Below are 22,087 nucleotides of genomic sequence, written 5' to 3'. Positions count from 1 at the left end.
GCGTAACCGTAATAAATCCCGATTGAAACCCAGCCTTCCAGCGCTGCGTCAAAACAGTTGAAATGCCAGACACCGCGGCCTCCGCACGATGGCAGCCTCACAGCACAACTCCCCCCAAACCGGAGCCGAACGAGAGGAGGAGCCGGGAGGGTTTAGAGGAGTGGGGGGGCAAAAAGGATCAGGCGGTCAGAGAAATGGAGAGTGTGCAGAGGCAGGGAGGGCGAACGAAATCCGCCAACAGCCATGGCAGCGTGACAAAATAAGGACAGCCCGAGTTCACCGGAATGCATCGGTAGGAGCGCAAAGTGAAGGCCGAGGAGCAGATCCCCCCCCTCATCCCCCCCCCCTCCGAGTGTCTCCAGGAAGGGGTTCGTTTCGTTTCGGGTTTTTTTTATTTTATTCCTTGCCTCCTCTCGATCCGGCGTGCACGACGCGTGTTGGCGTCGGGCTTTGCGGGCTCTTTTCCCCCTGCCAGAAGTCGGCGGTCGCGGCGGCGAGGCGGCCGCCTGAGAGGATAAAGGGTAAGAGAGTCACTTCCGTCGGCGAGAGACTTTGAACGGCCGTTTACAAACTGTGTGTGTGTGTGTCTTCTTTAACGGTCGAGATTCAACATTTCTGCTCCCCCAAGAACAACGGAAGCCCCCCCCACCCCGCGAACGATTCATTGTCGGTCAGTTACACAAACCCGTCCCGCCGCCAACACGTCGCGTACTTGTACTCTGAGCGAGTCGGGGGGGGGGGCAGGGGGGGTATTTATATTGTGTTATGTTGTGCTCGAATTGACGCCGACCTCAGCCGCGTCGTGGTGCAGCGACATGCGCGGCTCACGAACGCTGAACGTGCGGGTTGAGCGAATCGGTTCAGGAACTGGCGTCGGTTCTAGTTGTTGATACTCGTTAACCTAGCTGTCAACGCCGGGGGCCGTGCCCCCTGCCCCAATCAGCAACCTCTCTCCTTAAACCCACGTTAACTTGCACGTTTAGAAACCTTAGGCTGACCCCTTCACCATTAAACAGTATTAATATATATATACGTATATAATCTACTTAGGTTGACGGATGCTGTCCGGCGGCTCGTTTGCAGAGCTGTACTTCCTGTGCATTCCGAACAACGTGCCTGTCGACCCGCGTCACCGTTGTTTGTTAGGTTGTTTTTGTTTTGTTTTTTTCAGGATTTTTTTTTCTTTCTCAGAAAAGTGGAGTGTTTTTATCGTCTTATCTCATTACATGACTCCTGCTGTTGCTCTTGTTACTGCGTGTTGTCCTGCTGGGGATCAATACCTATCTGTCTGTCTGTCTGCAGACACAACCCAGTCAGTGTGACAAGTCACGTTCAAAGTCACTTGTCACGTGACCGTTCCTCGACGCTCACCTGAAATGACTCTGCAGTCTGCAGCACAACATTACTATTACATTATGAGTTAACTCGCCGGGTTACTTCAGTTTGGGTAAAACGTAGCAGTTCATCAAGGACGGACACTGTCAGTTCCTGTAGGATAGCTCTTGTTTTCCGCATGAGCTGAATAAGTCTGGCTATGCCATGGTTTGAATCGTGTTACCGGGCTACCCGGCTTAAAGATGTGGCCGTCATAATCTTACTATCTAGATTCATTTTCAAATATGACTCTAAATACAGTTGAATGCAGCAAGTAAGGTGAGCGGACTGAACTTAGTAAACTCTTTGTAGTCTGCTTTCGGACTGTTCCAACCCAGCTTTGAGTTTGTGTTTATTGATGAAGGTGTATATGCTACCTGTCTGTTTGGTTATTTCTGCCTCCTCTTCCTCACCCCTTTCATTCCAGGTGACTCAGTATGAGTCGAGATGGATGGGCAAAGAAGAGAGCCAATGCCGGCGATGACAATGGTTGGGCTGAGAGGGTGAGTGTCTGTCTATCTTATAATCACTGCCTTTATCCCAAATCGCCCCCGACACCTATCATATGCCTTTATGGGGCATGTGTGTCTACACAGATGTCAAACTCAGGGGTAACTAATTGGTTTGATGTTTTAATCTTGTTATTTTTTAGTCACTGATAATGCTTCCCATGTTTCACCATTTTGATCCAACACTGTTGTATGTGTGGATAGGTTCGCTGTAGCTGGTCTATGTAAAGTTTAGGGGTCTGTTTAACGTTTAACTAATTAGATGGCAAATTAAGTGGTAAGTTATAGCCTAAATTCAGATCTAAAAGGTAAGTTATAGTGCTGGGTAATATCTGGATAGAATATGAATATAATGATCTGAGACTAGGTGTGTTGTGGGATTGTGGTTCTGGTAATATGGGGATATAACTTAAATGTGGTCATTCCTTGGTCTCAAAGGCTGCGTTATAGTAAAGTGAGACTTTTCTGAACTTATTCCACTATTTTAGCGAAATGACCTATGGATGTCTCTACCTGCTTGGTCATCATATCCACATATGATCATTTATCAGTGTTTTCTATTATGTAAATATCTTCTGAAAGCACCAATAGTCATCTGCAAAATATCATCACATTGTCAGAAATATCCTGATATATGATATGGTCAATATCGCCCAGCCCTAGTAAGTTATACGCTTTATTTAGATGGAAAGTGAAAGTGCTGTTTCTGTTTTTGTTGAAGTAGTTGGGGAAAAAAACATTGCTCCCATGTATTAAAGCTCCCCTCCCAGGTCCCGTCTGGCTGGATGAAAGTGTGAAAATCTTATTTTTTTTAGTTTTTTTTTTTTGAAAGCTGAACGTCACCTCGCGCTGAACCTCCTCCCAACATTTTCTGTCTTCCTTTTTTCCGCTGAGGAAATGGCTTGCTGCGTTTGGTTTCTCTTATCACATTATCTAAATGCAAATGAATTGTTTATAAATGCCTCCCATATGTTCTTATCAAATTTATAACTCGCATGCTTCATGCAGGTGTTCTGTATGAAAGATGAAGAAATATTTTTGCACAAGTCCTCATTACAGGCCCTGCTATTCCGCATTCATGACTGGTTTCAAACTGTTTTACTCAATTCCAGGCATCTCTTTTCCTGTCTTTTTCTTGTCTGCAGGGCGGTTACATGGCGGCGAAGGTCTCGAAGCTGGATGAGCAGTTTAGACTCGATGCCCCCAGAGAGAAGCAGAAAGAAGGGGCTTGCTCCAACATCTTCGCTGGTGTTGCCATCTATGTCAATGGATACACAGGTACCGTTAACATGGAAAAATCTTCCCTCTGTCATCGCCTCCCTTTATCTTATTTCACCTTGCATAGATGAGACGCACAACAACATGCCCAACTACTGCACTTTCTAACAACCGATAAACTTGTCTTGATGCATGCTCAATAATCTAGGTAAGGAAATCCCATAAAGTTGAATTCAACTTTCTGGAGCTTATAAACTTTTATTAACTAATGATAAAATTGGGACTGTAATAAAATTTCCCATACTCTATTACCAATGTAAAATGGAAATATAACCAACCGTATATAGGTATTTTCCCCTAGTCTGTCGCTCTCATATATATATATATATATATATATATATATATATATATATATATATATATATATGTGTGTGTGTGTGTGTGTGTGTATATAGGTAGATGAAAATTAATAACAGTTCAATGAGTAAAACTGAAAAAAATCACAAGGTACTGCTTGTAAGCAAATCTTAAATCTATTATATTGTTATCGGTTTCACAGCTGAGCACTATTTTCATGAGGTAAAAGGTGTACAGGCTGCATTGAAGTCATCAGTACATATACAGTGGCTTCAGACAGTATTCAGACCGCTTCACTTTTTGCACACTGAATTGTATTGTAGATTTAATTTTAAATTGCTCAAGGGTTCGAGGTGGTAGTGCAGTCCTGTTGGTGAGTATATGAAACGTATTGACCTATATGAGATTAATTGTACAAAAAGTGGTCTAATCTCAGCCTCTTCTGGAATGTGTTAACTTAAAGGTACAATCTGCAGTTGATGCACACAGCGGTGGTCCGCCCCACTTCTGTTGTTTTGGTTACACTAAATGTTGTTCACTTTACTTGCGAATGACGAAAAAAAATCCAGCCGATTCCACATCACTTTCAATTTTATGGTTTTCAGTCGTCTCCATTTCTCTAACAAATTCACCATCTTCCCACTTCCGTTGTGGGAAGATGGTGGCGCGAATTCACGTTTGCAGTGACCTCACCCAGTACCGATGTGGAAAGATGGTGGCGTGAACTTAGGTTTGAGGCGGCCTCTCCCAGTACCATCCATGAAGTGTCTTTGTCCACATCTGCATCTTAAGTTTGTTTTGTCTTCGTTTGATGGCTGGGAGAGCTGGCGCTGGATCGGCTGGGGGAGCCGGGTCTGCTGCATCCTGTGGGCCCAGGGATCATGGCCCTGACCAGAACTGCGCCCGAAGAGGCAACACCAAGGGCGGTCTGACAGGACGCGGAAGCAAGGCAGGCTAAGCTAATTGCTAGCCCGTGCAGACCAGCAGTTCCGATAACACCGAGGGCGGTCTGGCAGCGGCGCCTAGAGTTGACTGTTTTAATGTCGTCATGTGGAGTGTGGGGAGGTGTCTCGAAGGCATCTGGCTGGGAGGGCTGGCGTTGGATCAGCTGGGGGAGCCTGGTCTGCTGTGTCCGGTGGGCCCAGGGACCACGGCCCTGCCGGAGCTGCGCCCGAAGAGGAAACACCGAGGGCAGTCTGACAGGATGCGGAAGCAGGGCAGGCTAAGCTAACTGCTAGCCCATGCAGACCGGCAGTTCAGACAGTCAACCTGGCTGGCGTTCGTTCTCTGGACAGTGGAATTTTTGGACTGTGTTGCACTGAGTGAACTGTGTTTTTAGTTTTTTTTTTTTTTTGCTTCTCTCTTTGTTTTTGGTGGTTTAATTTTTGGGAAATTTGGGATGTGTGTTTTTGTCTTTTTCATATCGCATTGCTGTGGGCTGGGGAAACGGAATTTCGTTTCTTTTGTGTATGCAAGTACATGAAAGAAATGACAATAAATTGTTCCTGATTCCTGATGATGAACTATGTCGTGTCTCTTGTCGTCAGTAGAGCGCTTGTGTTGCCGCAGTACTCCACATAGTCGTGGTGGTGCATGCTATTATGGATTTAACCTTTAATGATTCTAATTTGCACATTAATTTATTGTATCACAGAACTATTAAGCCATTTCGTCTGCATTTTTATTTTGAATTTGACACAATAAAGAATCAATAAAGCAGGTGTAGGCTAGGCTTAAAACGTATTACAACACAATCATGCGTATGCTTCAGGTCTTTACTGAGACTGTTCAGTAACACAACAGCAATATGTCGTAGGTTTAAGTTGTTTCTGCAACTTTTCCTCTGTTCGACAGCTGTGGTAAAGGTTTTTTTTACCACATGTTTGCAGAAACTCGTGGCTCCGGCCTTATGGCCCTTCTGCATTTGTGCAGCCAAACGCAGACTGTGACCAAATCGTATTAGCCACACCCAACCTACATCACTACAGCCATGATGTTTGCCCTCCGGTCTGTTATAATATAAAATTGTGTTGCTTTTTTTTTTTTTCCTTCCTCGTGGCTGCTCTTTAAATGTAGAATGAAAGGGTTTGGAAAAATTTTCCACAGTGCGAGTCCTCAGCATGAACACTTGTTTCCAGGCCCCTAAATTCCAGATACCGGTCCTTACCGAGATAATGGATTGCAAGGTGTCACATTCACGCATGGCCACTCTTCTCTGGTCGCAGGAAAGTGGTCTTTGTCTTTAATGTCACTAATGAGAGGCAGGGATGGTGGCGAGCGAGCAGACCGCCCAACCGGGCGAGTTCACGCGAGGTTCAGCTTCAGACACAAGTCACGGCAAACCCCGTTGTGACTCACTGTAAGAGGTGGTGGTTGTCGTCACGCCGCTTTATTCTCTTGACTCAAGACTGTCTCAACATGTAGTGGGGATTTTTTTTTTCCTCTTTTAAAATGCATTTCTCACTCCCTCCCTCTCTCTTAACATCTTTTCACACATTTCTAGTTTGCCAACTTCTCCCAGCGGTTCCCTGTCATCCGCTCGAGCGAAAGATGGGAAATGTAAATGATCACTAAGAATACCCGAGAGGAAGGCAAGGAGAAGAGGCTCGCTCGCTTGACTTAAAAGCTGTGTCATTGATTTTTTTTTTCCTTTCCATACCTCTTTACCTACTCTTGCATGGAGATGTGAAGTTGTAATTCAGGCTCGGATACACCGGAATACAAATGTACAGGGATCCCACGCATCCTGCAACATCTCTGGTCAAATGTCCTGGAAATCTTTTTGGTAACACTTTCTATGACGCTTGGATCTATAGCGCCCTATAAGCATCTATTGCATCTATAACGCCCATACCTTCCTATAATGTGTCTTACAATGACTAACGGCTTTACAATGACTAACGGCGATGGCTGAAGACTGAAAAAGCACTGAAGTGTCATTATGCATCTCTATAAAACTTCAGCAAAACAAGTTGGCTATGATGCATTATGACATTTGACAGATAAACAGGCTAATAATGATATTTATAATGCATAAATCCGTTTTAAATTGACAATGTATCATAAAGGTGGTTATGAGGTGTTGTGAGGGCGTGTATACATGGTTATGATGAATCTTGCAGTGACTTATAGCTACACTTATAGGGCGTTATAGATGCTTATAGGGCATTATAGATGCAAGTTTCATAGAAAGTGTAACCATCTTTCTTTTTTTTTTGAGGTCATGTGAAGTTGTAAAGTTGGGTTATAAAATCAAAAAAAATTTACCCACTAAGATTGTGTGTGTGTGTGTGTGTGTGTGTGTGTGTGTGTGTGTGTGTGTGTGTGTGTGTGTGTGTGTGTGTGTGTTTCAGTGAGGTAGCTTATTTTTAGCTTGGTTTTTCAAGTCGGTTTTTCTCGGCCAAATATATGTATTAAAATATGAACACAGGATTATTTACTACTGCACTCACACTTTAATGATTACTATAGTTGTACTTCATATTTACTATATTTATACCAATATGTTTAGTAAAATCTTTTTTCTTTTTTGGGGGGGGGGGTTCCCCCTTTTTCTCCCCAATTGTATCCGGCCAATTACTCCACTTTTCCGAGCTGTCCCGGTCGCTCCTCCACCCCCTCTGCCGATCCAGGGAGGGCTGCAGACTACCACATGCCTCCTCCGATACATGTGGAGTCGCCAGCTGCTTCTTTTCACCTGACAGTGAGGCGTTTCGCCAGGGGGACGTAGCGCATGGGAGGCTCATGCTATTCCCTCAGTTCCCCCTCCCCCCCCGGACAGGTACCCTGACTGACCAGAGGAGGCGCTAGTGCAGCGACCAGGACACATACACACATGTGGCCTCCCACCCGCAGGCACGGCCAATTGTGTCTGACACTAACCTCCTTCGCTTACACAGCGTCCGGCCCATCAGTTACCCAGCCTGATAACAATTACAGTTTTTCCAGGATTCATGGATTTTATGGCTTTGCTTTAAAATGAAGCACAACGTATTAGAAGCAGCTTGTTTGCCACAGTTACACAGCACGTTTTATCAATATAAGTTACAGGAATTTGTTGTCTGGTGCTTTTCGAAGGTTGACGATTTGCAAGCTCACCATCTCATCATCAGCCGCTTCTCCGGGGTCGGGCGGGGGGAACCCGGGGGTGGGGCGGGGCGGGTGGCGGTGATTTGCAAGCTGAATGACAGTTAAGTGTGGTATTGTCTTTGTATGTTATGACAGCCCCATCCCTTAAAGCTACAATCCCAAAGATTTACTTGCAAACAAATATCCGTTTTGATGCTTTTTATCGAAGGCGTATTTAAGTTGATAGCTAATCCACAAATATACATCGTCATTCTGTTGTGTAGGACTTTCCTGCTTCATGTGTTCATGTCTGATGGGCAAAGAAGACTGGTCGTGCAGTTTGAAGAAGTGAAGGTGTTGTGCCTGGCAAGCAAATGTGGCTGACCAAGCTCTCAAAAAAGACCTTCACCAAAAGGAAGGACAACATTCATCCATTATCCAAACCGCTTATTCTTACTCAGGGTCGCGGGGATGCTGGAGCCTATCCCAGCAGTCATTGGGCGGCAGGCGGAGAGACACCCTGGACAGGCCGCTAGTCCATCACAGAGCCGACACACACACATTCACGCCTAAGGACAATTTAGTACGGCCGATTCACCTGACGTACATGTCTTTGGACTGTGGGAGGAAACTGGAGCACCCAGAGGAAACCCATGCAGACATGGGGAGAACATACAAACTCCACACAGAGGACGAACCGGGACGACCCCCAAGGTTGGACTACCCCAGGGCTCGAACTCAGGACCTTCTTGCTGTGAGGTGACTGCGCTAACTACTGCACCACCGTGCCGCCTGAAAGGACAACTTCAATAGCTAAAATCCAGATGAAACCACGTTTTATTTGTTTGGCTTCTGGCATAATGGCACTAGCATCTCTGTAATTTCAATTGGATCAGCAAGATTTGGTTTCCTCAATCACTCTGTAGTTACCACTGTGTCTATAGGTGTCACTAAGTCAGACAAAAACAATAATCCTCAAGATCACAGCTTTAACCAATCCAATGTGATTTAAAAAAAAATATTATTATTATTATTTCATTTTATTTTTAACAGAGCCAAGTGCTGATGAGCTGCGCAGACTGATGATGCTGCATGGAGGCCAGTTTCATGTCTACTACTCTCGCTCCAAAACCACCCACATCATCGCCAATAACTTGCCCAACAGCAAAATTAAAGATCTTAAAGGGGAGAAGGTGGTCCGGCCACACTGGATCATTGACAGGTCTGTGAAATCATTGGGAGTTGTGTGTTGTATTCTCTAAAGATTATTTGTTGTTTTGATGGTGCTGTTTTGTCTTAAAATTAATATTGAACTCTTGTCATTTGTTTTAATAACACAGCATCAAGGCTGGCTGTCTCCTCTCCTACCTGCCATACCAGCTCTATGCTAAACAGAAAGGCCTAAGCTTCTCCAGCGTGGGTCAGTGCCAGGCACAGGAGACGGCGGGTCCTAGCCACGGGCAACATAGCCTCCGACAAATCCTTGGTCTGCCCCCAGGCAGCCTCCAGGACCCTGTCCACAGCCATGAGCAGTCCTTATCTAGTTGCCATTATAAGTCCACCTCCAGCCCCAGCCACACCAAACTACATCCCAGCAACTTCCAACCTCAGACTATCCAACACGACCCCATAGCTGGCTTCGTCAACCCCCGACCGAGTAACTTAACTTCCATCCATCCGGGTGCCCAGCACAGACATCTCACCACAGGACCTAGGCACTACAGCGCTTTACACGACCACGCTATCTCCAACACAAACCCCATCACCCATCCACACAGCCTGGAACAGCCCCTACCGGGCTCCACTCGACCTCCGCCACCCTACAGCCAATCAAAGTCTGCCCTTGTGGTGTCTCACCCCAGTCTGCAGCATCAGAAACCTTCTGACGCACAGCCTCAGACCAACGTTAATCCCCTCTGTCGCAGCTACAGGGAGCCCGACTTCAAAGTGTAAGTTTGTTTTGGTTTTGAATGTAAAGATATTTTCTGCTCATATCAGCAGATTTTTACACAACTCACATTTTGTATGTCAAGACATTCGACAGTCATGTAAACTGTAATTTGTCATTGATACAAAGAGTGGGTTGACATAGCTGGGCAACATATGGATATGCTATGGATTTGGTGATATGAGAATAGATGTATTGTGGGACTGGTAATATGGTGATATAACTTGAAATGTTGTCATTCCCTGGACTTAAAGGCTGCATTACAGTAAACAATTTTCTGAATTTATTGGACTGTTGTAGCTGTGTGACATGAACAATAAATGTCTCTACCTGCTTGGTCATCATATCCATATTTCTAATGATCATTCATTTATCTACATTTACTGGTATGTAAATATCTTGTGAAAGTCACCAATAGACATAACTAAAATATTGTCTCATTATCAACATTGAGGTAATCATTGGAAAGATTTTCTCAGTATTGTCCAGCCCTATCAGTCATTGTTTTCTTTCTCTCTGCCAGAAATGGATCCTTACAGAAGTCACTGGAGGTATTGAACCACTTGAATGGATTGAAAGAGTGGGACAACGAGGATGTTTGTCTTGTCAGAGCCCCGCAGGAAGTGAAGGAAAGCTCCCTGACGAACGGACACGCTCATCCTCTAAACGGTGCCTTAAAGCCTGTGGACCTCTCCCCTATTCCCGATGATCAGTCCTCTGTCAACCTGCCCCAACGCAGGTTCAAAACCCCAGAGAAGAATCCTCCAGTCTCCCCCGTTCACCCCCTGACAAAACCGGACCCCTACCTTTTCCCCCACAGCCCTCCGACGCATTCCAACCAGTCCTCTGTCTCTCTCCGCAAAAGCAGTTCGTTGGACACCAACGAACCCAAACCCAAACCTCCACCACCTTCCTACCAGGAAGCCATAGCAGCCACACAGTCGCAGTCTCTCCCGCCTCGTCCTAAGCAGCCCTGCCAGGTAAATTCCTTTCCTGAAAAGACTCGTCCTCCCACCGCCTCCCACACCCTTCCTCATTCTCCTGTTCGACTGAATGGAAGCCACCACAATGCCTTTCCATCTGAATCCGCCTTGCCAAAAACATCCAAGGTCTCAACCAACACTGGTCCATCTAATCCTGAAAAGAGCCCATCGAAGCCCTCGGCACAGCCGCTGGCCCAGACAGGTGGCATAATCTCTGAATACTACTCTCATTCGCGTTATCACCAAATCTCCACCTGGAGGATTGGTTTCTCAGAGTATGTCAATGAGCTGCACAGCAGACGACAAACGGCAGGAAGCGCCACCTTTCCGGGAAAAGAGTGGCTGAGGAAGTCCGCAGCTCTGCGGTCCACGGACAACCAAGGTAGGAAGGGGAATGGCGAACTTGTGGAAGGGATAAGTTGTTTTTCCTGAGATACACTTTTTTTTTTTTTCACCCATGAATCCAGACTGTGGTTTGTTGATGAAATGTGGCGCATCACCTCTGAGAAACAACCCAGCGCTGCTTAAATCTATAAGCAATGCATCAGATGAAACGTGTTATAGCGGTCATGTTTCATAAATCCAGTCACCAAAAATACGAGACATAACCTAACCTTTTAATCTTTTTTTTTTTTTCCCTTTTTCTCCCCAGTTGTACTTGGCCGATTACCCTATTTTCCAAGCCATCCCGTCTGCTGATCCGGGGAGGGCTGCAGACATGCCTCCTCCGATACATGTGTAGTCGCCAGCTGCTTCTTTTCACCTGACAGTGAGGAGTTTCGCCAGGGGGAAGTAGCACGTGGAAGAATCATGCTATTCCCCCCAGTCCCCCCCCCCTCCTAACAGGCGCCCCGAACGACCAGAGGAGGCACTAGTGCAGTGACCAGGACACATACCCACATCCAGCTTCCCACCCGCAGACACGGCCAATTGTGTCTGTAGGGACGCCCGACCAAGCCGGAGGTAACGCAGGGATTCGAACTGGTGATCCCCGCCACGCCACCTGGACACTCCCATCTAACCTTTGAATCTTCAAGGATTTTAATCTAAACATGTCAATCAACCCTCTCCTTTTCAACACCAATGGAAGAATTATTGGGGATATCATGTTTGTTGGTATGAAAACAGCCAACACTGCGGAGGGCCTTATGGGCATGCAAGTATGCATGTTTAATTTGAAAATGCTTACTCATTGGCGTAGCGGTCTATTCCGTTGCCTACCAACACAGGCATCCCTGGTTCGAATCCCCGCGTTACCTCCGGCTTGGTCAGGCGTCCCTACAGACACAAGTGGCTGTGTCTGCGGGTGGGAAGCTCGACGTGGGTATGTGTCCTGATCGCTGCACTAGCGCTTCCTGTGGTCGATCGGAGCGCATGTTCGGGGGGGAGGGGGAACTGGGGTGAATAGCGTGATCCTCCCATGCGCTACGTCCTCTTGGTGAAACTCCTCACTGTCAGGTGAAAAGAAGCGGCTGGCGACTCCACATGTATGGGAGGAGGCATGTGGTAGTCTGCAGCCCTCCCCTGATCGGCAGAGGGGGTGGAGCAGCAACCGGGACAGCTTGGAAGAGTGGGGTAATTGGACGGCTACACCTGGGGAGAAAAGGGGAGAACCCCCCCCCCAAAAAAAAAACCCAACTTACTCATGTCTTTGTATTTTGGATCACTCACAATGATTTCTGGTGGGGTTTTTTCTTCTTTTGTGGGGATCAGGAACGTCAACACCAGTCAGTGTTAAGTCTTGTATTCTTCATGTGGACATGGACTGTTTCTTTGTATCTGTGGGGATCAGCCATCGACCAGAACTCAAAGGTAAAGAGCACTTTATAAAAAAATTCTCCCTGGTGTAAAACCTCACATGCATCCGAGCTGTAACAAAAGCTGTTACCCTATCAGCGTTCCTTCCCCTGTTGTCTTGCAGGGAAACCTGTAGCTGTTACCAGTAACCGTGGGGCCGGTCGAGTGGCCGCCAGACCTTTGGCCGATCCTCAGCTGGAGCAGCAGTATTACCAGAGAAAATACGCCCCGCCTCAGCAGGGTGAGGATGTGAAAACCAATTTATTTCACATGGATCAGGGTTCCCACACATCCCGGAAAACCTGGAAATTTCATAGACCAGTTCTCCAGTCATGAGTAACACCTGGAAAATAGTTATATAAAGTGTCCTGGAAATATTATTGAGGTCATTGCAAATTGTGATATAAGGTTATAAAATCTTATTTTTACTCTGAGAGGGCATATCTTTGGTGTACTTTTTAGCTGGGATTGCATAGTTTTAGCCACTGAGATGTCATGTCAGTATTTGAGGTTTAGGTGGTATGTTCGTTGAATATCCAGAAGTAATATAGTCCATTTAGAGACTGTTGAGACTTCCACTGATAGTTAATACTGAATAATATGACCTTCTGTTAAGTCCTGGACAATGAATTCCAGAAAAAAGTGGGAACCCTGATGGCGCCACCCTCTGAACTGCACATATAATGGTTGAGGCCCATTTTCTTTTATCACACAGCAGTATTTTGCATCACTGATTAAGACTCCATTTTGTGTGTGTTTAGAGAGTATGGATAGTGACCTAGAGGGCACACCCACACAAGACACTCCTGCACCCCACTCCAATGGAGTCGAACCGGACACCGCTGCACTCTCCATGGCAGAGATTGCCTCTTGCAGCTACGAGGCCAGGTAACAAACACGTACAAACATTTTGTTGTTTAAAAAAAAAAAGTGCATCTGTATTTTGTGCTACAAGGCGGCTGATACCGGGCTGGCTCTGTTGTCCTACAGGCAGGCAGGTGTGAGGAACGGAATGTTCTTTGGCAAAGCGAAACAGTTGTGTCCCACGTTGCATGCTGTCCCGTATGATTTTGAGGCCTACAAAGATGTGGCTCTCACAATGTATGAGATCCTGGCTAGGTAAGTAGAGAAACTCATCTAGTAGTTTAAAACATTGTCTCTTGCATTTCTTTTTTCTTTACGTGTTTCATGTTATAAAATAAAAGCTTCTCCTTCTTTCTTCAAGCTATACCCATGACATTGAGGCTCTGAGCTGTGATGAAGTGCTGATAGATGGCTCTGCCCTGCTATCAGAACTGGGCATCAGCCCGGATGAGCTGGCTAAATCCATCAGAGCAGATATCAAGGAGAAAACGGGTTGCTCTGCCTCTGTGGGAATGGGTGAGTGCATTTCTCACACTAACCTCTTCTCACTTGAGTCTCTGTTTTTGAAATAAAGATAACTATCTCCAAATGTATTCAGGATCCAACATCCTGTTGGCTCGACTAGCGACCCGAAAGGCCAAGCCTGATGGGCAGTACTTTCTGAGATCGGAGGAGGTGGATGATTTTATCCGAGACTTGCCAGTGACCAGCCTGCCAGGTAAATACAGCACCACCTGCTGGGTGTGCTTGCAAACCTGCAGTCTTTTATTTATTCGAGGGGAAATATACAAACAGATACATTGGTCTTGTCGGTAGCTGACGTTCCTCACTGTTTCAGGCGTAGGGCCCGTTATGGGCAGAAAGTTGGCTGCTATGGGTGTGAGGACCTGTGGAGACCTCCAGCAGCTGTCTCTGTCTCAGCTGCAAAAAGGCTTCGGACCCCGAACTGGTCAGACACTCTTCCGTTTCTGCAGGGGCCTGGATGACCGGCCTGTCCGCTATGAGAAAGAGAGGAAATCTGTCTCAGCTGAGATGAACTACAACATCCGCTTCACGAAGGTTTGTCTCTTCGCCTCTCCCACTGTGTCCTCTGTCCACTCTCACTCTTCCTTGTCTGACTCTTCCTCCATCTCTATGCATTAACCAGGGTGATGAAGCAGAGTGTTTCCTGACCAACCTGTCCATGGAGGTACAGAAGCGTCTCCAGGAGGCAGGGCTGAGGGGTCGCAGAGTGACCCTAAAGGTCATGGTTCGCAAGACAGGAGCGCCACTCGAGCCAGCTAAATATGGTGGCCATGGGATTTGTGACAACCTTGCTAGGTGAGAAAGAGAAGGCATCTCCTCGAAGGGTCATGAAGCACTGACTGATGAAGCACTCTTTTTCACTGTTTCTATTTGAATCGACCATCTGTAAGACTTCATTCCTGTCTCCTCATATGTTAGGACTGTGATGCTGGCCCACGCCACCGACAATGGTCAGCTGATTGCATCTGCTGTCATCAAGCTCTTCCACACCATGAAGCTCCAGGTTGAGGAGATGAGAGGAGTGGGCATCCAGGTTCAGCTTCTAGAAAAAGCTCACTCTATCCCACAGGACCCCACCGGCCCCCGAACACGATCCATCAAAGACATGTTACTTGGCCAGGGGTCTGCATCCACCAGTACAGGTTTGTGTGCGTGTGCATGTGTGTTTGTGCGACCTTCCCGTAATCAGTCCAATGTTTTAGGGGTTGGCGATATGAGCTAAAATGAGTATCATATTTTCATCTGTCTAAAGATGATAAAATTTTAAGAGCCTTTTAAGATAGATGACAAAGATATTTATTACAACAAGAATAAAGTGTAAGTAAAGGGTGTGTGAATTAATTAGCATAAAATGTAAAATTGAATAAGAAAATATTCCAAATACTCTGGGTAAAGAAGATGAAAATTGCTATTGCTGCATGGAAAGTAAAAAAATGTCCCCCAAAATGTTAAAAGTGTAGCTCTTTTACAGCATAACTGTCATTATAATGTATTCTGTGCTATTGCTGATTGACATTTTGTCCCATGGCAAACTACTTACAGCAGCTAAAAACTGTCACGATACCCGAATAACCAAAATCCCAGAAGATATTTGGTCTCAAATCACAGTATCGATATATCCCCAAGCTCTATGAGGCGTCCTAAAATGACTTAATTGATTTTTCTATATATGGGTTGTCTTTTAACTAGTGTCCAACTGTGTCGCATCTGCCAACACCACCGCAAACAAGGAAAAGGTTTCGTCAACCACAGCAGCTCCATCGTCGGGCTCCTCCCCCCATCCTCCCTCCCCTGCAGAACCGGTCCCAGGGACCAGCCGAGAACAAACCCCGAAACACACTCGAACACTACTCAACTGCAGCATCGAAGTCCCCTCCCCGTCACAGGTAATGACTTGATTTTAACAACCGGTCTTGACAGACAGCGACTTGCTGAGAATTTTTTTTATTTCTATTTTTTAGCAGTTCTACTTAGTCTTTGATATGAAAAGTAATATTATCACAATCATAAGGAATTTTACACGGTTTCAATATATATCATAATATTTGGTTATATATACAAAAACACTATGTTTAAGAGTCCAACATTGAACTGTTGGGTAATATAAAGTATAATATCAAATCAAAACTAGTTTTCAAATAATACCCCTTCAAACGTTTCACATCTCATGTTGTGAGAAATTTGAGGCCATAGATTCTTGTCATTAATGTAGATAACACAATTGTGCATCACAATTCGGCAATATCAAAATTTAATCCTGATACAATACCGTTAAAGTACAATAAAGGATAATATTGAGTTATTGCCCAGTCCTATTTCTAATGGGTTATGTTGCGTTATGGTTTGTCAGGTGGACCGTTCGGTATTGGAGGCTTTGCCTACAGAGCTTAGAGAACAGGTGGAGCAGTCATGGACTCATCGAGATGGGACGGCCAATAACGCTGTACCCCGTTCTCCCAGTCCCAACCTCTCTGCTTCACCTCCTCAACCCTGCTCCCCTCCACCTCCTCCCTCTTCCTCCGTCCCACCGTTATCCACCCGGCCCATTGGGACCCTGGTTCTACAGATCCCCAACCAGCCGGGTCAGACTGGCTCCACAAACATCATACTGGAGCTACCTGAATTCTCACAGGTACCATCTTCACGTTTTCACACGTCCACTGAGCCATTCAGCGTTAATATTCCTTTTTACATCGCTACTCCAGTGACTCAGAAATATAAATCTTGTGAAACCCAGAGACTCGGATGGCCTCACCAAGCTCTGCCTTGTGACAAAGAGCTGGATGTCTTCATTTGTTGCTGCTAAATACAAAAAGGAAAAATTATTTTCCAAGGTTTGCTGCAATGAGATTTTTTTTTTCTCTTTTGATTTTGTCCTTATTAAACTCAGCTGAACCTTTCGGTGTTTTATCGTTTTTAGCTCATTTGAGTTGTACCCTTGGTTTGATATGTGTTTTCTTTTGGGGGGGGGGGTAAACACAGATCACAAAGAGATTTATTATAAAAGATTAGGACTTGTGATCTACAAAGAGCTGTCATTCATGGTATTAAATGTCCACCTTTTCTCAGCCTGAGGGGTGTTTCTTAGCCCGCCACTTATATCAGAGACGCACCTTCATTCTACTGCTTGCAACGCAATAGGATTTTAAGGGGAAAAGACTTTACTATAATAATAAAGCTATTTTACCATAGTAAATCGGCACCACCTAATGTGAGATGGAGGTGATCTAATCTGGATTTTCCGGCTGTAGGTTGACCCGGAGGTGTTCGCGGCGCTTCCCAAAGAGCTCCAGGAAGAACTGCGCTCTGCCTACAGCCGCAGACAAGAGGCTCAACAGGGGAAGATGTGTAAGTTCTAACGCCAGTAAAGCTGCAATCTGTGATTTTCCTCCATCGATAAATCATTATTTTACCCATTTGAAACGTGATGTGGCGATTCCGTTGGACACAGAGTGAATCATCCAGTAAGACAGTGTTGTGATATAGTTGATGTAGGAGGCAGAGAGAAAATAGATCTGTAGACAGGGATTTTCTGGGACTACAAACAAAGTGTAGCAGCCATTGTGGCTGGTGTGCGATCAGCTCAGCAGTTAACAGTTCCCACCCTTGTAAAAATGGATCCTGAGAGGTGCCCCGGTGGCCCACCTGGTAGAGCACATACCACATAAGGCTGAGTCCTTACTGCAGCGGCCTGGGTTCGAATCTGGCCTGGGCCTTTTGCTGCATGTCATCCCCTCTCTCTCCCCTGCCTTTCCTGTCTCTTTCGACTGTCGCTATCGAATAAAGGCGGAAAATGCCAAAAAAATAATCTTAATGGATCGTGGGACCAAAGCTAACACAGTCAGTCTAATGTATTACAAACTACACCAAACGATATGGGAAAACTGTTGTATAGTAATACAGCATCACTCTTCAATCTTTTTCCTCTCATGTTCGTCCTACCTGGTCCAAACCTTTCAGTAGCGGTATACAGAGGCTGGAGAGTGTCTCCAACCGTGGTAAAGATGACTGGTAGTGTTACGAAACCTAATTCCATAATTCAGATGGATAAAATGACGATTTATTAAAAAAGTCATGGATTTCAGCTTCAAAGCTTTGTGCTGTGGTTGAAGGGTAAAAAAACTGAGCCACAAATCACTTTGTTGAAATTCTTCTTTCCTCTCCTTTTCTGTAGTGGAGCAAAGGAATCCACTGTTGCAGCTGAAAAAGTCCGGTGTCGGAATTGGCATCAGTCGGGTCAAACGCCGCTACAAGAGGAAGAATACAGTGAGCCCCACTAAGAAGGGAACCTCCCCTCTAAAGAGGCTGCACACAGGAAGCAGTCCAGCCAAAGCCCTACCTCCAGCTATAAAAAACAGGGAAATGGTCACTGGACTGAGGGTGAGCCCACCACAACTTTACTAACTAGATTAAATGAAGGTCCTTGTTATCGGGTGATATTGGATATAGAGTTGCTATTTATGTCAAGTGTGTTATTTATTGTGGGGTGTCAGGGTAGCACAGTGGACGAATGGCTCAGATGGGCATCATAGGGAGAACATTTTTCACATCTCCTTGTTCTCACCATTACAATTAGTAACTCCTACAAGTGTTGGAGTGCATGTGTAGTTGCAGGTGGATTTTGGGGGCAAATGGAACGAGCCTCCGCATATGTTACAATCCCCAAAGAAACCTGCAGATGAAAAGAAATGGTCAGATGGTTCCATGTGTATTAGAGAATGTACATGGAAGTGAATACCCTCCATAACTGCTGTAGAGGTTGTGCAATGGCGGGGCCTTAGTAGAACAGGGAATTGGACATGCATGCATGCAATATGAGAGGGCTTTTCATTCCCACAATGAGAAAAGTCAGTTCAGAGCTTGGCCTTAGTAGTCTTTGTGCTCTTATTCCTCATTTACAGACTGAACATAGTCCTTCCACATCATCAGTAAAAGAGGAAATCCCAGTGACTCTGTCTAAATTCATCCCCCGCCCTGCTCCTGCCTTAGCTGGAGCCTGTGACCTGACAGACATCAGGACTCTCCTTCGGGAATGGGTCACCACCATATCAGGTATATATTGAGGAACAAAATGTGTTGATGTATGCTCAATAATCCAGGTAAGGAAATCACGAAAAGTTGAATCAGTTTATCTGGACACAATGTTTACTGGGAGAAACATTTCATCACTCATCTAAGTGAGCTCTACAGTCTCAACTGACTGCAGGTATCCCCACCCTTATAAACAATACAGTGGCATAACGACCGAAAACAACATTCAGATTCATATGCAAATTGACGTGACCATTAGTAAGTGATACAATAGCCATGTGGACTATTCACAGAGGATCGGGGGATAGTCACCATCATACATGCTGTGATTGGGGAATATTTGCAATCACAGCATGTACTCTTAGTCTCAGAGTACATCTGTCGTCTTCTTTACACTGCTGTGATTGCAAACATTCCCAAATCCTCTGTGAATAGTACACATGGCCATTGTAACTCTAGTTAATGGTCACAGCAATTTGCATATGAACTCGAACGTTGGTTCGGTCATTGTGCAATTGTATTGTTTATAAGGGTGGGGATACCTACAGTCAGTTGAGACTGAAGAAGTCACTTAGATGAGTGATGAAAGGTTTCTCCCAATAAACGTTGTGTCCAGATGAACTGATCCAACTTTGTGTGATACTGAGGAACAGTTCTTATATGTCTTATGGTTTGGAGTTGCAAAATGAGTTAACAGGCCCCCATTTCCTCTCAGAGCCCATGGAGGAGGACATTCTACAGGTGGTGAAATACTGCACTGATCTCATTGAAGATAAAGACTTGGAGAAGCTGGACCTGGTCATTAAGTATATGAAACGGTAGGTTGGCTTTATGTGGCTCCGTCTCTCTTATCAGCTTTCATCCCTTCTCTGGATGTCATGAACAGAGTGACCACTTATGCATAATTGAATAACTGCGCATAATTTAATGTGTTCCTTTCTTGGTCTCTTTATGAAGTTCAATAAGCTTGTGGTTCATTGCAGGCTCATGCAGCAGTCAGTGGAGTCTGTCTGGAGCATGGCTTTTGACTTCATCCTGGACAACGTGCAGGTGGTTGTGCAGCAATCTTACGGTAGCACCCTCAAGATCGCATAAACGAGAAGGAATGTGATGCTCACCACTTCTTCTTCTACCATGGTTAACAGTTATGCCATCCAAATTCCTTTTTCGGCTTATTAATGGAAGCCTTTCGGGGTAAATGGAGATCAAAACTGCATCTCTTTCTCAACTGTGACATCATGAAGTGTCTGTCTGAGGGCTCACGGCTACTTCCTTAGACTGATGCGCAAGTAAGAAAACTGCCAGTTACTCTGAAGGACTAACCCGCAGTATCAGATGGGGATATGACAAAGGAAGATCAGAGGATCATCGTTTCTCGAGCACTGCAAACTGGGAAGGGCTGGAACCTTCCACCGTATATATCCCCAGCTCATTAAAATAAACACACATGCAACAATCTTATCAGTTAGAACAATCAGAATTAACAACATTGCTTGCAAAGCTGCAGAATTTTGCAGTGCTGAGCCGATTCAAGTTGGTGCTGCCTGAGTCTTGACAGTAAAAGGGGATGGGGAAGGGTCTTTTGACAAAATGTTTGGTTTCCTTTATGCAAGCAAGGGTTTTGCATTTTTAAAAAAAAAGATTGATCAAAAATATTTAATTTGCATTTAAATGCAGAACGACTTTATAAGACTTTTAAGTTCCTCTACCCTGTACTCAACTCATACAACCGAGGGAGACATCTAGGATTTTTCATTTTGGTTTTATTCCAGCATTGTTTTCTCCCTCCATCCTGTTACATTGCCCTGTGAGATATAAACCACTGCCATGTCACCAAAAAGCAGACAAAACACAACCTTCTGCAAAATTAGTTTTTCCCTGTCTCTTCTCCAAAAAAAGTGCCAAACTTTGTTCCTATAGCATGTAAATAATGTTTTTAAAGATTCTTCTCAAAACTTTCAAGAGTGTACATTGAGGGTTTTCCTCTTGTATTGTTTACACGTAGTGTATTCTTAGTAAATGTCTTTCAATTCTAGATCTTTTCACTCTTTAGATGTTTATAAGTGTTGCAAACATGGAAAATAGAAGTGGGCCAAAGCACTTAACCAGGAAGTTTGTTGTTTATTTCTCTTTTAGCATTCACCTTTTCAGAGGAAGTGGAGAGGGGTAATGGCAATCAACGAGTAGCCTATGCATTTCATGACCTTTTCAAACAAGTGAGATGCCCCCCTCCTCATATGGCATGCAACATTTAATACAAACTTTGTGTCTTCAATGAATATCAGTATTCAAGTTTCCTTCTTTGTAATCTGCTTCACCGAACCCAAGATAGGTTTAAAGCTGACTTTACACAGTAACAGAAAAAAAATTACTCTAAATCCAGTGGCTGGTTTCCTGTTCTGTGTAGAAGAAAAAGTGTTGCAGACAGCATATGGTTTACGGCCACATCAGGCATTTTTATACCACTGAGTGCCAAGAGTATGAAAGTTTTCTTTCCAGCCAATTACAACACCAGATGATTTTACTGATTAGTCACTTTTCAGTGAAATCACGTGGTGTAGTGATTGGCTGCATACTTTTGGCTCTCCGTGATATAGAATTACTCATGTCTGGGCTAAATCTTTGTGTTTTTAGGATAAATGAAGAGTAACAAGGGTAGGATGCCAAATACTCACTGCAGCGGCAACAGCCTGGTTTTCATGTGACCTCATCATTCATGCAAGACATGTGCCACCACAGATAAGGAATCTGGGTGATAAGGTTCAAAGTTATATGAACATATAGGAGGGAAAAACAGATTATTCAATATATTACATCTTTTGAAAACTGGTGAAATGAATGTAATCCATACACAAAAGACCATTCAAGAGTTTGTTTTTCCTTATGTCTTTTGTTTTTCCAAAAGGGAATGGCCAGGAGTTACAATTGCTCAGTCTGTCTTCTCACAACTGGCCTGTGCCTGAAGACCTCAAGCTGTGACATCATTTGTATGTTTTCTAAAACTTGATAATAAACTTGAGACTTTGCTTTAACTGGTAAACGCCTTTGCCACTAATTGAGACCCGCATAGTGAGGATGTGCTCAATCTAGATAATAATACATTTACATTTTTAGATACCGATGACAGAGAATCATCGCGCCGTCATAATAACGACTATGATTTTATGTGGATTATCTACTCATATTTTCGTAGTGTGTGTGGTGTTAGTGTGTGTGTGTGTGTGTGTGTGTGTGTTAGTTAGTGTAGATAGCGGGACCGAAAACGAAAGCATTTATGATCCTAATTCTTTTTGGAGGTGGTAGGTATTGTCTCAGAGAGTAAGGGAAAAATCCCAGAAAATTAAAATTATGCATAATTATGCATAAATATGCATTTTTCTAAAAATGGCTAAAAACCACTTTTCTCGGCATTT

At 44.6% G+C, this 22,087-nt stretch overlaps 1 protein-coding gene across 3 annotated transcripts; it reads left to right on the top strand.

The window, feature by feature from the left end:
- Positions 1-230: 230 nt before the first annotated feature.
- rev1 (REV1 DNA directed polymerase) lies at positions 231-21,706 on the top strand. Of its 3 annotated transcripts, XM_056289124.1 has the most exons (22): positions 231-521; positions 1,802-1,877; positions 3,029-3,161; positions 8,580-8,748; positions 8,867-9,475; positions 9,998-10,839; positions 12,171-12,269; positions 12,379-12,495; positions 13,016-13,142; positions 13,245-13,373; positions 13,480-13,634; positions 13,717-13,836; positions 13,957-14,177; positions 14,266-14,438; positions 14,562-14,785; positions 15,333-15,529; positions 15,994-16,275; positions 16,895-16,991; positions 17,818-18,023; positions 18,545-18,695; positions 19,390-19,492; positions 19,658-21,706. In XM_056289124.1, the coding sequence occupies exons 2-22, from the start codon at positions 1,812-1,814 to the stop codon at positions 19,767-19,769; spliced, it is 4,332 nt and encodes a 1,443-aa protein (XP_056145099.1). In that variant the 5' UTR covers positions 231-521; positions 1,802-1,811; the 3' UTR covers positions 19,770-21,706. The 3 variants fall into 3 exon arrangements, with proteins under 3 accessions (XP_056145099.1, XP_056145101.1, XP_056145100.1); XM_056289125.1 differs by lacking the exons at positions 231-521; positions 1,802-1,877; positions 3,029-3,161 and adding an exon at positions 8,161-8,285; XM_056289126.1 differs by lacking the exons at positions 17,818-18,023; positions 18,545-18,695; positions 19,390-19,492; positions 19,658-21,706 and having other exon boundaries at positions 16,836-16,950.
- Positions 21,707-22,087: the final 381 nt, after the last annotated feature.

Source organism: Lampris incognitus, chromosome 11 (genome assembly GCF_029633865.1).
Source record: "Lampris incognitus isolate fLamInc1 chromosome 11, fLamInc1.hap2, whole genome shotgun sequence".
Taxonomy (NCBI): Eukaryota; Metazoa; Chordata; class Actinopteri; order Lampriformes; family Lampridae; genus Lampris; species Lampris incognitus.
This window is presented reverse-complemented; position numbering and strand designations above follow the sequence as displayed.

What these genes read in the sequence shown, in the direction of transcription:
- rev1 (XM_056289124.1), top strand. Translation starts at nt 1,812, where the DNA reads ATGAGTCGAGATGGATGGGCAAAGAAGAGAGCCAATGCCGGCGATGAC. An exon ending in CCACACTGGATCATTGACAG is followed by an intron (nt 8,749 to 8,866) that starts GTCTGTGAAATC and finishes TTAATAACACAG; the next exon opens with CATCAAGGCTGGCTGTCTCC. An exon ending in AGCTACCTGAATTCTCACAG is followed by an intron (nt 16,276 to 16,894) that starts GTACCATCTTCA and finishes TTCCGGCTGTAG; the next exon opens with GTTGACCCGGAGGTGTTCGC.